The 16,525-nt window shown below is 38.6% G+C and overlaps 1 protein-coding gene across 1 annotated transcript in view; it reads left to right on the forward strand.

Annotated features, from left to right (window-relative positions):
* The first annotated feature begins 4,672 nt into the window (after positions 1 to 4,672).
* MYBPC1 (myosin binding protein C1) overlaps positions 4,673 to 16,525 on the forward strand; it is a 98,151-nt gene continuing 86,298 nt past the window's right edge. Inside the window, 1 exon segment of the mRNA XM_030322304.1 lies at positions 4,673 to 4,851. Coding sequence (XP_030178164.1) covers positions 4,673 to 4,851 — 179 coding nt within the window.

Below are 16,525 nucleotides of genomic sequence, written 5' to 3' on the forward strand. Positions count from 1 at the left end.
ACAAGTGCCCTCCTCAATGCCCATCACCCATTTTCCTGTCTCCCACCACCCCCCCAGCCCCCCAAATAAACCCTCGGTTTGTTCTCTGTACTTAAGAGTCTCTTATGGGTTTGCCTTCCTCTCTGTTTGAAACTATTTTTTCTCCTTCTCTTCCCCCATGGTATTCTGTTAAGTTTCTCAGGTTCCACATATGAGTGAAAACATATGATATCTGTCTTTCTCTGACTAACTTATTTCACCTAGCATAATTCCCTCCAGTTCTATCCACATTGTTGCAAATGGCAGGATTTCATTCTTTCTCATTGCCAAGTAGTAGTCCATTATATATATAAACCACATCTTCTTTACCCATTCATCCGTCAATGGACATTTGGGTTCTTTCCATGATTTGGCTATTGTTGAAAGTGCTTCTGTAAACATTGGGGTACAAGTGCCCCTATGAACCAGAACTCCTGTATCCTTTGGATAAATTCCTAGTAGTGCTTTTGTTGGGTCATAGGGTAGTTCTATTTTTTTTTAATTTTTTTTAACGTTTATTTATTTTTGAGGCAGAGAGAGACAGGAGCATGAACGGGGGAGGGTCAGAGAGAGAGGGAGACACAGAATCAGAAGCAGGCTCCAGGCTCTGAGCCATCAGCCCAGAGCCTGATGAGGGGCCCGAACCCAGGAACCGCAAGATCGTGACCTGAGTTGAAGTCGGACGGTTAACCGACTGAGCCACCCAGGCGCCCCCTATTTTTAATTTTTTGAGGAAACTCCACACTGTTTTCCAGAGCAGCTGGATCAGTTTGCACTGAAGTATAATATGCATATGGAAAAGTGCATACATCATTAAGTGTGGAGTGGAATTGCAGGGTCCCATTCAGCTTTTATAAATATTGCCAAGAATTTTCAAGTTGGTTGTTCTAATTTCAGAGTTTAAATATTTGTTTTGTGGTGTTAGCCTGGAAGGCTCAGAACCCATCCACATAGTCCTGAGGAGAAGAAAGGCCTGTGTGGGAAAGCTCTTAATCCCTATGAGGGAGGGTCTAAGAGGCTTTTAGGTACCATATCTGAACCTCATCCCTCTTTAGTAACTTTTTTTGAGAAAATGTTTAATTCCTTAACTGGGATTATAGAAAAGACTAACTTCATGGGAGATAGCCAACTAAGGTCCCGTATGGAGGACCCAGAATCACAAACATACAAACTGTAGGATTTAAAAAATGTTATTGGAGGTCTAGGTCATTTATGTAATGTAAGTGTGGGATATGACTCTGTAGATCTTCTACTTGGAAATATGTCCCAGGATGCAAGTCATATGCAAATAGAGACACATGGATGTAACAGGAGACCTGACCTATATGTGCAATTGTGATAATCTCCATTTGTCTATAAGAGGGTAAATGACCAAGATGCTATGGTGCAAATAGACTTATTAGAGCTTGGAGGATAGGGGGACAGTGTGAAATCAGATTTTCTGGCTTGGACAACTGAATTGAGAGTAGAGCTATTAACCCTGATAAGGAATATGGGAAAAACAGCAGTCATACTGTGTGGATAATGCAACTTTGACTACGAGAAGTCCTTTGAGCAGGTGGGGGCAGACTCTCCTTCAACCAATGAAAGAAATCATATCTGGCTTCTTGAATAGTTCCATGGTGTCACCAACAAACCATACTACACCAATAGTAGTATCAGTAACAGGAAACTCTAGTCCTCTAGGTGGTATTGAAGAGGTGCTCAACCCAACCCTCCACCATGAGTGTGATAATGTGGTGAACTGTCATGAAGTGAGTTGTTCGTGTCTGTCTCCCCAGCAAACTATAGGCTCTGTGAGGGCAGACACTGAGTCTTTTCATTGTTGAATACCCCGTGCTAACACTGTGGTAGACCCAAAGGAGATGCTCAACAAATAGACATTGAGCTGAATTGGATTGAGGTCCCCTATAACGATTGGTCATAGGAGTCTTGTATATCTCAGGAGACTGTAATTGAATCAAATGACAGGCAAGAGATGCTTCCTGTACACGGAAGGCTTAGGGTGTGCTGGAGGCATTTGTACATAGCAAAGATTATTTGGAGATTTGCTTTGGAATAAACAATTGGTATTGTTTATCATAATTGCACACTATAAATCTAGGTTTTTTAAGCTCTTAAACTGAGCTTACAAATACAATAATTATATTTTTACCTGTGGTAAAATTTAGCGATCACTTTTAAGGAGATAGCATATGATTGTTCCACTTATATATCTTGTTAGCTAGGGGCACCTGGGTGGCTCAGTTGGTTAAGTGTCCAACTTGAGCTCAGGTCATGATCTTGCAGTTCATGAGTTTAAGCCCCACATCCAGCTCCCCAGGGACAGTGCTGAGCCTGTTTGGCATTCTTGCTCTCTGCCCCTCCCCCACTGGCATGTGTTCTTTCTTTCTCTCAAAATAAATAAATAAACTTAAAAAAATAAATAAAAATAAATCTAGTTAGCTAAATCATTTTTCCAAAGTAGCACATATAATAGGCTATAGTTTATAAATTCAATATATTTGGGTTTTGTTTAAAAGATTTTACTTTTCTTAAATAGATTCTTAAATACTTAAATAACTCATGTGTGTGTATAAAATAAAATTCCCTTAGATATGCTGATATCGCCCAAAAACTCAATGAGATTTCAACTTAAAACCACAATTCTAAACCAATTACTCAATTACATGTTTTCAGTTGGAGTTATGAGGCTGTCTTCTAAATAGTATGGGACAAATGCCAATACATCAATACAACAATATTCATACCATGGTTTTGATTCTCTGAAACTTTTCCTAGACTTAATTCTAAATATTACCAGAGTTAAAAAAAAAAATGCATGGGGGCACCTGGTGGCTCAGTCGTTAAGCAGCTGACTTCAGCTCAGGTCATGCCTCACATGTTCCTGAGTTCAAGTCCCCCATCAGGTGAGCTCCAGCCCAGCGTGGGGTAAGCAGGAGCCCTGCTTGAGCCCCACTTCTGGTGAGCATGAGCCCTGCTTCAGATGAGCCCCAGTTCTCTCTCTCTCTCTCTCTGTCTTTGCCTCTCTGTCTCCCTCTACCTCTCTGAGATTCTCTGTCTCTCTCTGCCCCTCGCTCACTCACGCCCCTCCCCCAGTCTTTCAACAACAACAAAAATACCTCCTCATTTAATGAAGACAATTACTAGGCTAGTTAACTGAGGTTGCCCTTTTCACAATAAAGATAGATACTATACCAGGTAATAGTGATCGTGTGGGACCAGTGATTTTATCCAGACATGACACCTAGAGCTCCAGAGACATTTAGTGATTCTTCTCCACCCTCTACTGTCAACCTGAGCTCCTTCTCTTAGTCACTGTGGTTTGGGCTTTGAAAATTGTTGGGAGGCTCTCTGTCCTCTATCTCCCAGTACCTAGTTCTCTTTTGTTAAGAGCCCAACTCCCAAACCAACTCTGAACCCGTGCTGATCAGATCATTTTGTGTTTCTTCAGTTCTTAAATATGTGCATAGGCTTCCCATTAATATCTAAAGACTTTTGGACTTGACATAATTTGAATATACATAATTTTTTTTAACTTAAAAGACTTTGAACTTGACAAAGCCCTAAGATATGAAAATGTTTCTCTTTTCTGCTTGATGGAAACTAAGAACAATATATTCTTCAGAAACATTAAATGATGCTGTGACTTTTGACTTGCGGCCCTAACTAATGAAATCAATCTATTAGTACATTCCCTCAAAGTTAAAATATAAAGACCCTTGGGGCACCTGGGTGGCTCTGCGGTTAAGTGTCCAACTTCGGCTCAGGTCATGCTCTCACAGTTCGGTTTGTGAGTTTGAGCCCCACATCCAGCTCTGTGCTGACGGCTCGGAGCCTGGAGCCTGCTTCGGATCCTGTGTCTCTCTCTCTCTCTGCCCCTCCCCCACTCATGCTCTGGTCTCTCTCTCTTTCAAAAATAAATAAACATTAAAAAAAATCACTGCATTTTCCTCACTTAGTCCAAATGCTATTCAGAGTCCTTCAGTACTGTTTCAGATGACTCTATGGAGGCTTATGAAGTGAGCCTAGAGAGGACACCCTTGTTGTCCTGCTAAGGGAGGATTAAACAATTAAGGACTGGAAGAAATGTGTTTTCAAAGGAAAGATATTAACCTAAATTTATTTGAGGAGGTATAGTTTAATGGTTAAGACCGTGGATTCTGGGAAACATACCTGCTTTCAAATACTTGTTCCACTTCTTACTGTGAGCTTTGAAAAAAATTTTAATCTCCTTGTACCTCAGTTTCCTCATCTTAAATATTTTCTTTAATACTTATTCATTTTTGAGGGAGAGAGGGAGACAGAGCGTGAGTAGTGGAGGGGCAGAGAGAGAGGGAGACACAGAATCTGAAGCAGGCTCCAGGCTCTGACCTGTCAGCACAGAGTCAGACACTGGGCTCTACCCCAAGAGCCTAGAGATCATGACCTGAGCCAAAGTTGGGACACTTAACTGGCAGCCACCCAGGAACCCCTAAGTTTCCTCATCTTAAAATGAGAATAACAGTGAGACTTAAATGAGATAATACATGTAAAATGCTTAGCAAGATGCCCAGGACATTATAAATGTTTACTAATGAATAATGACAGTGGTTCCCTGAATTTTCTGGGAGACAGCCGAGGGAGGAAGCACACCTTCACCCAGGGAGGCAAAATGAGGCATGCGGGACAGCAGCAACAGTCAAGGCAGCTGAGCGGGACTACAGTCTTTTCAAACCAAAGGCCTGGAGCAGAAAATAAATCTGAGCCCCAGAACTCCCATCTCAGAGGCCCAGCACTGCAAATAGCAGCTGCAGCTGCAGACCAAGGGCTGGCCTTTACATGTCCACCAGCGTGAAAGGATCATAATGACGAACGATCTTTTCCATCACCCACATAGCGTTCAGCAATCCCACATAGGAATAAACTCTGGTATTAAGCAGCCAATTTTTAGTAGAATATAGCAGCCTGGCTGATAATACGACTATTGGGAAGAGCGCTTGGCAAATGTTGTAAAGTGATTATGATGTTCTTGTATCTGCATAGACGATTCTGAATCATTTCACTGCCAGTATAACTCCTTACACCCTGTAGAACACTTAGCACGTTCCACACACGGGTACCAAAGAATTCACATGTGTTTAGCTCATTTAATCCTCTCACATCTCTATGGGACAGATATTATTATTGTCTCGGCTAGATCTTGAAAGGGGCCAGCAAAAGATGAGGAAACTAAGGCTTAGAGGGTAATAATTTGTCCAATATAGAAGCTCCTAAGTACAGAGCCAAGATCTGAACCCAATTCTGTCGGGTTGCAGCATCTCATCTGTTAAAACACTTCTCTGTGCGGCTTTGAAATTGCAATGCTATCTAGCTCAAATTATTCCATGTGTATATTTCTTGTTACCTCAACTAGTCCCCTTTGGGATGAGCAGGGTGCCACATTTTTGCTTTGTGTCTCCAAGTGTTAACGCATAGTAGAAAGTGAATAGATACTTATGATAATTGAACAGTGTTATGATGGGACAGGAGAAGTGGGATGAACTGGTCAGATCCCAGTGACAAACCTCAAAGTCACTTTCAAGAAAAAAAGAAAGACTTGCCTCTCAAACCAGATACACTTAGTTTTTCAGCTGCAAATTACTAAGTGTCTGCTGTAGCTTACAAATACGATTAAGATAAGATCTTGCCTCAAGAATACTATAGTCTAGACTAAGTACTGCAAGTTCAAATGGCCACCTGGACTAGGCATGTAACATAAATGACTGAAGTGACCCAAGAAGCCAACCGGGGTGGCCCCTGTTGAGCTCCAGCTTATTGTTTCTTTCTGGACCAAATATTTCCAAGAGAAGTCATAAATTCATCTTTTATATGATATTTATATTTTTTGTATGAAACAAGTGTGTGGGCCACACAAAATTCATTTGCAAACTGGAATTAGCTAGTAGGCTACCAGGTTGAGGTCTCTGGCTTAAGCAACAAAGACACACAAACAAGGACAATATGAGGTAAACAAGGCTGCAATCACCATACAAGGATTGTATATAAAGTATTGAGAGAAGCCAGAGATAATTTCCAACTGGAGCATTAGAGAAGACTATGGAGGAAATCACTTCACGTTGATCCTTCCAAAATGGGTCCCCTTTGGCACCGTTGTGATGGGAAGGAACACTGCTTCAGCAGCAGGAAATAGTAGGAATGAAGATCAGCAGAGGGAAATGATGGGTCAAGGTCAGACAGCTCTGATGTACATGACACTGTACTTCGTTTTTTTGTTTTGCTTCGGTTTTCGCTTCTTACTGAAAATAAATGTATGGTACATGTAATCTATAGTCATCAAAATTAGGGACAATTTTTTGTTTTTTCAGTAAGCACTACAAGCACAGAGTAAGAGATATGGACGCTGGAAATTGTTAGGGTCCATAAATTAAAGGAGATTTTGAGGCAAAGGAACTCTCACTGCTGGCAGTCTACTGCATGGTGTGTGGTAGGACATGAAGCTTAAAAGAACATCTGAATCTTGGAAGGGGTCCAGCAAAGGCACCAGGACTAATTTGGGAGATGAAGGGTATGTCTTATGAGAGGAGGCTTAGAGAGCTTAACATGCTTCTGCTTTAAAATAAGGCGGGTGAGCAGAGTTCTATTGATAGCCTGCAAGGCTTCCAGCATGAACTTGTACTTGGTGTGAGATAAAATTCAAAGTCACACTAAGGAATGTCAAGAAGGCAGGTTTCTTTCTTTTTCATTTCAAGAATGATGAGTCCAGGAACATTTTGTGCAAGAAAGTTTTTAAAATGGAATAGGTTCCTATAGAGTTTTGGGGGGCAACGTCTTCAATTTTATCACCATCTGTTCACTAGTGGGCTAAATTTAAAGATAAGTTATTCATCATATCAATTTATAATGTTGTGGGTAGAAACATCACTGTCCGGGTAGCTGCAAGGGCACATAGAACAAATTTCACACACACACACACACCGCACACCGCACACCCCACACTCACACACACCACACACACCCCACCCCCATACCCATACACACACCTCAATCCCCCCCCCCCACATAGAAAGAAAGGGAAACAATATTCTCTGTAGTCATTGCTTTGCAAAACTCTGCTAAAATTTTACAAATTCACCAAGCTGTCACCACCTTTGCCACACTTGTTCCTTCTAGTTTCACATACAACGAGGCAGTTTATGACTGGGAGAATGGATAGACCTTAGAATGTCAGTAATAATTCTGTGGGGTCACACTTTAAATTTTAAATCACTTGATAACCTGTTTTCTGTTGTATTTGGACTAATTTCATTTTGGATCCTGGAATTCTGCTTTTCACAACTTAGTTAAAACTCAAAAACTCTCCACAAAATATGCTTAGGAAACAATGGGAAGGAAATATAACAATTTTAGCAATTGTTACATCTCTAATGGATTAAATTTTTAATACTCAGTACATATTGTATGTTCAGAAGTGGAGCTCAGGGTCAAGGTCAGAGATAGGTTCTTGGAGTCATTCACACAGTCGTAGATGTGTAGTCGTAGGTGAGGAGGGCTAGCTCACCAAGGGGGAGAATATACATAAAGAACAGAGGGATAGGAGCAGAATCTTGGGGAAAGCTCCCCACCCCAAACCCCAAGGACCCAAGCAAAGGAAGAGATGAAAAGCAGAAGCAGAAGGAGGGGCAGGCTCTTTTTATTGCCACTTAAATCTGTGAGCCACTTCTTCCTGACCACTCTCTTCTCTTAAAACGGGTCATTTATTTTATATATATATAATATATATATATATATTATATATATATTTTAAATATATGAAATTTATTGGCACATTGGTTTCCATACAACACCCAGTGCTCATCCCAAAAGATGCCCTCTTCAATGCTCATCACCCACCCCCCATCAGCCCTCAGTTTGTTCTCATTTTTTAAGAGTCTCTTATTAAAACGGGTCATTTAAACAAAGCCCTGAAGCTACTTTGTTCACATACCTTTTGCTATGAACTGAACTGTGTGCCTCCAAAATTCATATGCTAAGTCCTAACCCTAAATTGATGGTATTTGGAGATTGGGCATTTAGGTGGTAATTAGGTTTAGATGAGGTCATGAGGGTGGGATCCTCACAATGGGATTAGTGCCCTTATAGAAGAGCACCAGAGACCTTACTTTCTGTCTCTCACTGCCCTATGAGGACACAGTGAGAAAGTGGCTGTCTATAGCTGGGAAGAGGGCCCTCACCAGAACCTGACCGTGTTGATACTCTGATCTTAGACTTCTGGACTCCCGACTTGTGAGAAATCAAGTTCTGTTGTTTAAGATACCCCATCTGTGGTATTTTGTTAGGGTAGCCCAAGCTAATGCACCTTCAAAGCAAATTTTGGATGATCTTTACAGATTTTCAAATTGCTATTTAAAAGTTTCTGTCATAAGCTTAAGTAGTTGCAAAGAATATCATTTTCAGCCTTCTATAAATGTTGGCTTCAAAAATAAAAATAAAACCATAACCTTACTATTTTATTTTTTAAATGTTTATTTATTTTTGAGAGAGAGAGAGAGAGAGAGCGTGAGCAGGGAGGGGCAGAGAGAGAGGGAGACACAGAATCTGAAGCAGGATCCAGGCTCTGAGCTGGCAGCACAGAGCCTGATGAGGGGCTCGAACCCACAAACTGTGAGATCATGACCTGAGCTGAAGTCGATGCTTAACTGACTGAGCAACCCAGGTGCCCCTAACCTTACTATTTTAAATATCTCCATGGAATAAAAATGTCAGAGTGGTACAATACCCACCCTAACATATTCAAAACATATAAAAAAGCTCTTTAAACACAGGAAATTTATTTATTTATTTTTTGTTTGTATATATAAATATATATATATATGTATATATATATATATATATTAACGTTTATTTATTGAGACAGAGAGACAGAGCATGAACGGGGGAGGGTCAGAGGAGGGAGACACAGAATCCAAAACAGGCTCCAGGCTCTGAGCTGTCAGCACAGAGCCCGACGTGGGGCTTGAACTCATGGGCTGTGAGATCATGACCTGAGCCAAAGTCGACCACTTAACCGACTGAGCCACCCAGGCGCCCCAATATATTATTTTATTTTATTTTTTTTATTATATGAAATTTATTGCCAAATTAGTTTCCATACAACACCCAGTGCTCATCCCAAAAGATGCCCTCTTCAATGTCCATCACCTACCCTCCCCTCCCTCCCACCCCCTATCAACCCTCAGTTTGTTCTCAGTTTTTAAGAGACTCTTATGCTTTGGCTCTCTCTTCCACTCTAACCTCTTTTTTTTCTTTTTCCTTCCCCTCCCCCATGGGTTTCTGTTAAGTTTCTCAGGATCCACATAAGAGTGAAAACATATGGTATCTGTCTTTCTCTGTATGGCTTATTTCACTTAGCATCATACTCTCCAGTTCCATCCACGTTGCTACAAAGGGCCATATTTCATTCTTTCTCATTGCCATGTAGTACTCCATTGAGTATATAAACCACAATTTCTTTATCCATTCATCAGTTGATGGACATTTAGGCTTTTTCCACAATTTGGCTATTGTTGAGAGTGCTGCTATAAACATTGGGGTACAAATGCCCCTATGCATCAGTACTCCTGTATCCCTTGGGTAAATTCCCAGCAGTGCTACTGCTGGGTCATAGGGTAGGTCTATTTTTAATTTTTTGAGGAACCTCCACACTGTTTTCCAGAGTGGCTGCACCAATTTGCATTCCCACCAACAGTGCAAGAGGGTTCCCATTTCTCCATATCCTCTCCAGCATCTGTAGTCTCCTGATTTGTTCATTTTGGCCACTCTGACTGGCATGATGTGATATCTGAGTGTGGTTTTGATTTGTATTTCCCTGATGAGGAGTGACACTGAGCATCTTTTCATGTGCCTGTTGGCCATCTGGATGTCTTCTTTAGAGAAGTGTCTATTCATGTTTTCTGCCCATTTCTTCACTGGATTATTTGTTTTTTGGGTGTGGAGTTTGGTGAGATCTTTATAGATTTTGGATACTAGCCCTTTGTCCAATATGTCATTTGCAAATATCTTTTCCCATTCCATTGGTTGCCTTTTAGTTTTGTTGATTGTTTCCTTTGCTGTGCAGAAGCTTTTTATTTTCATGAGGTCCCAATAGTTCATTTTTGCTTTTAATTCCCTTGCCTTTGGGGATGTGTCAAGTAAGAAATTGCTGCAGCTGAGGTCAGAGAGGTCTTTTCCTGCTTTCTCCTCTAGTAAACACAGGAAATTTAACATTATTCCCTTTCTCCCTGGGTAAATATTTTCATTCTACTTAACCTCATAGGATTCTTTTTTTTTTTTTAATATTTATTTATTTTTGAGACAGAGAGAGAGAGACAGAGTGTGAGCAGGAGAGGGGCAGAGAGAAAGAGGGAGACAGAATCCGAAGCAGGCTCCAGGCTCTGAGCTGTCAGCACAGAGACTGGGCGGGCATCGAACCCATGAACCATGAGATCATGACCTGAGCTCAAGTTGGACGCTCAACCGACTGAGCCACCCAGGTGCCCCATAACTTCATAGGATTCTATTCCCATTTAATATAATTTATTGCCTTACATTGAAAAAAATGTTTTCTCTTATCTTTCTTTGCCTCAAAAGTTATATAAATAGAAATTTTTTTAAACATTTTTTTTCTGTGACCACAAGGCTTTATAGTGTTAGCAATGTATTTAGAATTGTTATTGTTAGAAGTATTGTTTATACACAATTGATTAAAGCAACATAAAAGATATTACATGATAAATAATTATTAAGCACAAAATAGCATTTTATTGGAAATGTATCCTTTAGATGGAAGATACTTTTGCTTCATTAGTTTATTTATTCATGTTTGGGTATTATTTATTGTCAGAAAGGAACAGACCTCAGTATCAATATCAGACAGAATATTCCAGCCACAAAAGTTCACATACCAAATGAGTCCATTTATATACAATATTCACAGAATAGGTAAATCCACAGAGACAGAAACATGTTGCTTGTGGAGGGCTGAGGAGGGGGTAAATAGGGAATAATTGTGTCATGGGTTTAAAGAGAAAGCACACTGACAAGTGAAAAAGGTACACTGCCTCTATGAATGGAGTCGTTTATTTGGGAACTTAACATAAACTCTAGATAACATTTCAAGTCAGTGGTAAAATAACAGTGAAATGGTGCAGGCAGGCATGTGTGAGGAGGGAACACAAACAAGTTTGGGCCCCCTAATTCACATAAGAAAATATTTTAATATTTTAAAATATTTGAAGAAAATTTATAAGAGTAATCCTGGGTGGTGGGACTTTTTTTTTTTTAAATAAGACAGGAAATCCAGAAGCTATAGAGGAAAAGATGACAGACTTGAATAAATACAAATTTTAAAATTTTGTGATAGCAAAAGACATCATAAAATCAAAAACCAAAAAGGATAAAATTATTTGAAACATATATTACAGAGTTAAGATTAATAAAAAGTAAAGTATTTGAAAAAAGCAGTTTCACAGAAAAAGAAACAGAGATCACCAGCAGACATGAAATCCTGCTTAACCTTTTGGAAAAATGGAAATTCAAATAATAAATAATAATTTCTCAATCATTAATTTGACAAGTTATGGGAGGTTTTTAATGATAAAATCCAAGGTATAAGAAAATAGGCAATCTCATATGTTGCTGATTGACCTAAAGCATAGGCAACCTTTTGGGAGGGTAATCTAGTAAAAATCTTTTAAGATTCAAACTATACATTTGCACCAGCAAGCTCACTATTAAGAATCTATCTTCCTAATTTGAAAGTATTGATATATAAGGTTAGTCTATGATGCTTATTGCAGTATTAAGTGTGGTAGGGAAACACTGAAAAACCTAAGTGTCTATCAAAAGGGAAGTTAGTTGAAAAATATGCCTCACTATGGCACTTCCATACCATGAATGATTATTCAGCTATTAAAAAGATTGAGTTAGGTATACACACACGCACACACACACATTAGCACGAAGGGATGTCTATGACAGGTTAAATGGAAAAAGTAACTTGAAGGGTAATGTAAAAAGTAAAGAGTAAATAAAAAATAGATGAATAAGGGTGCCTGAGTGGCTCAATCAGTTAAGCGTCCAACTCTTGATTTTGGCTCAGGTCATGATCTCACGGTTTGTGAGTTCCATCCCCACCCCAACCTGCACTGACAGTGTAGAGCCTGTTTTGATTCTCTCTCCCTCTCTCTCTTTGCCCCTCCCCTGCTCATGCGCTCTCTCTTTTTTCTCTCTCAAAATAAACTTAAAGAAATATATGAATAACTCCTGCTTATGAAAAATATATGAAAAATAAGATGTGAAACATATATGAATAACTCCCTGCTATGTCCTTACATACACAAGGAAATGTAGACTTTCATTCACACCATGGAGTGAGATCAAGGTTGGAGAGAGGATGAAGCTTACATTTATACTTCTCTGTATTCTTTGGTTGAGGCAGGGAATATTACTGCTTTTGTTTTGGAAGACGTGGCAGAGATTGATATTTGCCTATTCAACACCCCTTCGCTTCATTCTCTTCAGTAACAGAAGTCCATTGTAACCGAGAATAAAGGACTACATTTCCCAGCTTCTTTTGTAGCCAAATATGGCCATATAATCAAGTTGTGTCCAATGATAGGTATTAGATGTTTTGTATGGAACTTCAAAGAAGTCTTATTAAAATGGAAAATTGAGTCCTTTTTTTCTTTTTTTTTTTAATGCTGCCTGGAATGTGAACGTAATAGCTAGAGTACTTGCAGCCACAGTAAGCCATGAAGTTACCTGGAGGATGGTGGAGCAGGAAGAAGGAGCCTGGAATCCTGATGACACTGTGGAGCCCCTATAATGACTCTATATTAGTTACTTTTAGACTTATTTTGTGTGAGCAAGAAAGTTCTATCTTGATTTAACTGTTGTTATTTTAGGGCTACATTCACCCAAAATAACACTAAATAATAAAAAAGGAAAAACCCAATAAAGCATTTAACAAATGAAAAAAAAGAGCCTTGTTGACTATTTTCCCCACTTCCTGAGAGTGATGTTGGAGATGAAGTCTGTAACCTACTAAATGGATATACAAGATCCAAAAAAAGGGTTATGTGTTCCTAAAACAATATAGTCCTGGAAAAATTACACATATCTACTTGCTATTCTAACTTAAATCTTACTTCAACCATCTTATAGACGGCATTTATCCTAGAATTTGTCTTCCAATTCCTCCAATAATTTTTTGTCTTTTTACAATCAAGTCCTATATTACCAAAAAGTTTTTCAGGTCATAAAATATTTTCTCCATGGGTTGCAATATTTCCTGGCATTTGTTCGCTTCAGTAAAATGATCAGTGCATTAAAAACCCAATGGAGTCTCTGCCAAAGCCAATGATGGCATGGCACCTCTCTTGTGGCACGCGTGAAATCTGCCCATCACTATAGACATTCTTCTGCAATATGACACTTCGTCCTTATGTCCATTTTACATGTGGTGTCCAGTGTGCTGGGAATACTGAAAAATAAAAGATTCTTTTTTAGGGACTACTCATATAGAATCAAGACGTTAAACCTAGAAGGGGCTCAGAGGTCATTTTTTCTAGTCCCTCATTTTACACAAAAGGAAACTGAGGCCTAGAAAGGCCACTTGACTTTCTTAGAGTAACTCAGCTGGTTGATGATAGGTCGAAAAATAGAACCCAAGGATCTGACTTCAGATTCTAGCCTCTTTCATTTGTTTCATCTGTTAATTGATACTCTCATGAAGACTCAGGACAAAAAAAAGTTACTTTTTCTTTCAAGGAATATCTAGCTTTATATTACCAAATTGGCTGTTTTCTGGCTGGCATTCAGCTGTTTAGCATCTAAGAGCAAGGGAATATTTCAGAAAAGCAAAACAATGTGCTCAGTCTCACTATGTGGTTGAAAAAGGCTTTCTTTAGAGAAGATGTTCATTGACCTTCTTAACTGGCTTCCCTCCCCCTCCCCACCACATAGCTAAAGCATGATGCTATTGAGTTCTAAGTTGAGTTTCCACCCTTATATGAAAAGTTAGCTTGGCACAGAGTTTGGTAGAGCTAAGTCTGACCAGCTGCGCTCTCAGCCACAAGGGAAATTAAACGAGACAGTGTGGCTGGTTCAGTGCAAATCAATCAAAGTCCCTCGAAAATAATCTCAAAAACACATACCAATAAAGATACGTGAACAGTCGTCTTTCCACATGAACTAATTTTAGTCTTGGTCTCTGAGGTGTCACACATGTGGACAAAGAAAGCAAGGTGTCTTTTTTAGTTTGACCATGTGGTAGTTCATACTTCTTTGTCAGTTCCATGAGAGTTTTGGGAGAAAGTGGCCAAATCTGATATAGTTTGTCAATATCTGAGGTTACATTTGTGTGTCTGTTGGCCACCTTGAAACAAAACAATGGCTATAGGTCTATCTAACTGTATTTTCTCATGGCCCATATTTTTAAGTGAACAATTCCGTGGTTTTTAACACATTCACAAAGTTATACAACCATCACTACTATCTAACTCTAGAACACATTTTCATCACCCCCAAAGAAATTCCACATCCATGATCAATGACTCCCAATTCCAGCTCCTTCAGCCCTGGAAAAAAAGTCAACACTAAGTGACTGTTTCTGACTTGGATTTGCCTAACATGGGCATTTTATATCGTGGAATTGTATACTGTGGTCTTATGCACCTAGCTTCTCTCACTTAGTATAATGTTCTCAAGCTTCCCCATGTTGTAGCATGTATCATTATTTCATTTTTATATGCCCGGTATTTTTTTTCAGGACATTTCTTGAAAAAAGGAAAATGCTAAGTATATCCCAACAGAAACACTTGCTATTCTTGCAAAAACAAAAAATAAGGCAGGATTTTCAGTATAGAAATTTAGCTTGACAAATTAATATTAACATATTACTGAAAAAATGAGAAAGAAAATTAAAACCAATAATTAAGAACTGATGAATACAAAAAGCCAATGGGAGCATAAACATTGTCATCTGAACACAGAGATTTTTTTCCTTATAATCTTAGTGAAAATTAAGGTATATGTTGAATTGGCATATTATGATTTTTAATTTAATTTTTTATCATCCAGCAAACATTCTGTACTCTTGACTCGACACATGCCTCATCAGACAGAAAGACAAGAGTAAGAAGGAACACGGAGCTGCAGCTGAATTTAGAAAGTTAGAGGTGTTCTCAGAGCCACACGAGATGGACAGGAGATTCCTTCCAGTAGGCGAGAGAGCAGAGTGCAGACAACAGATGTGAGAAAGGTCCTCATAGCTGTCAAGTTTCAGCATCCTTGTGTTGAAGAAAGGGCGGTGCCAACGTGATTGCTGTGCAGACACAGTATAAAAGCACTGGACTTCTCCCCAGCTGCTTGTCACGCTGACCTGCACCATCTCTCACTGTCTGTGGGGTTTCTATCAACTAGTATCGGAGGGGAACAAACTTTTGGAGAATAACGTTTTATTGTGGTCATGCCAGAACCCACTAAGAAAGAGGGTAAGACTCATCCATAAATCTCTTTGTTGTACTTTTGAATACAGTATGCTCATTTGGGTATTTATTTTCAAACAAATACCCAGTTTCTTAAACAGACTATAAAATATAGAATCACTGTGATTTAAGGAAAAGATCCTTTACAGTACACAGACCAGAGGAAAAATATAGGAAGAGTATAACGAATTGAAAAATATCTGAGAAAGATGGCTTATGAAGGGATAGTGACTAAAATGATCAAATTATAATTTTATCATTCAGTTGAAAGGTATCCTCAAAGTGTAATTTAAGGATGTTAATTGCTCATGGTGAATATATTGCCTTCTCAAGCATATTTTCTCAGGCTCAATCACAAATTTTTCACCATGTATTTGCAATTTGTGGGTGGTGGGAGAAGCTTGTAATGCTTTCTTAGTTAATAAATTTGATCAGATTTTAAAAAATAATTTGCAACAAACATCTCCAGATTTGCTATATGTTTTTTCATGGGAAGACATTTAAAATATACAGATATACAGATGAAGCTATTTTTTTATCAGTGCTTTTGGAGTTTCTTATTATATTATTAAATTCTTGCATGCAAAGAAAATGAGACAACTGGGTAAAAGAGAATGTCTTTGAATATCGCTGCTACATTATGTTCTTCAATGGTTTTTCTTATAGACATATTCTTAATATGTAGCCTTTTAAGAATAATTACACTGAAAATAGGATAAGATTCTTCATTAGAAGAAATGCTTCCTCTAATAAAATTTCTCCCTTTTATAAAAAAAAATCAGTATTTAAGAAGTACTAATTAGTAACATAAATAAATTAGAATTAGAAATTACTAAAATGACTAATGAAAAACACAAATTAACAGCACAAGTACAGGAAGCTTAATTTTTAATGGAAATGTCTTTTTAAAATATTATTCATTCATATTAGTCTTCATTAGTGCTTACCAAATCTTATTTTTGACATCTTTTTTTTAAAAACACTGCTCATTTTATTTTATT

Source organism: Lynx canadensis, chromosome B4, assembly GCF_007474595.2.
Source record: "Lynx canadensis isolate LIC74 chromosome B4, mLynCan4.pri.v2, whole genome shotgun sequence".
NCBI classification, from domain to species: Eukaryota; Metazoa; Chordata; class Mammalia; order Carnivora; family Felidae; genus Lynx; species Lynx canadensis.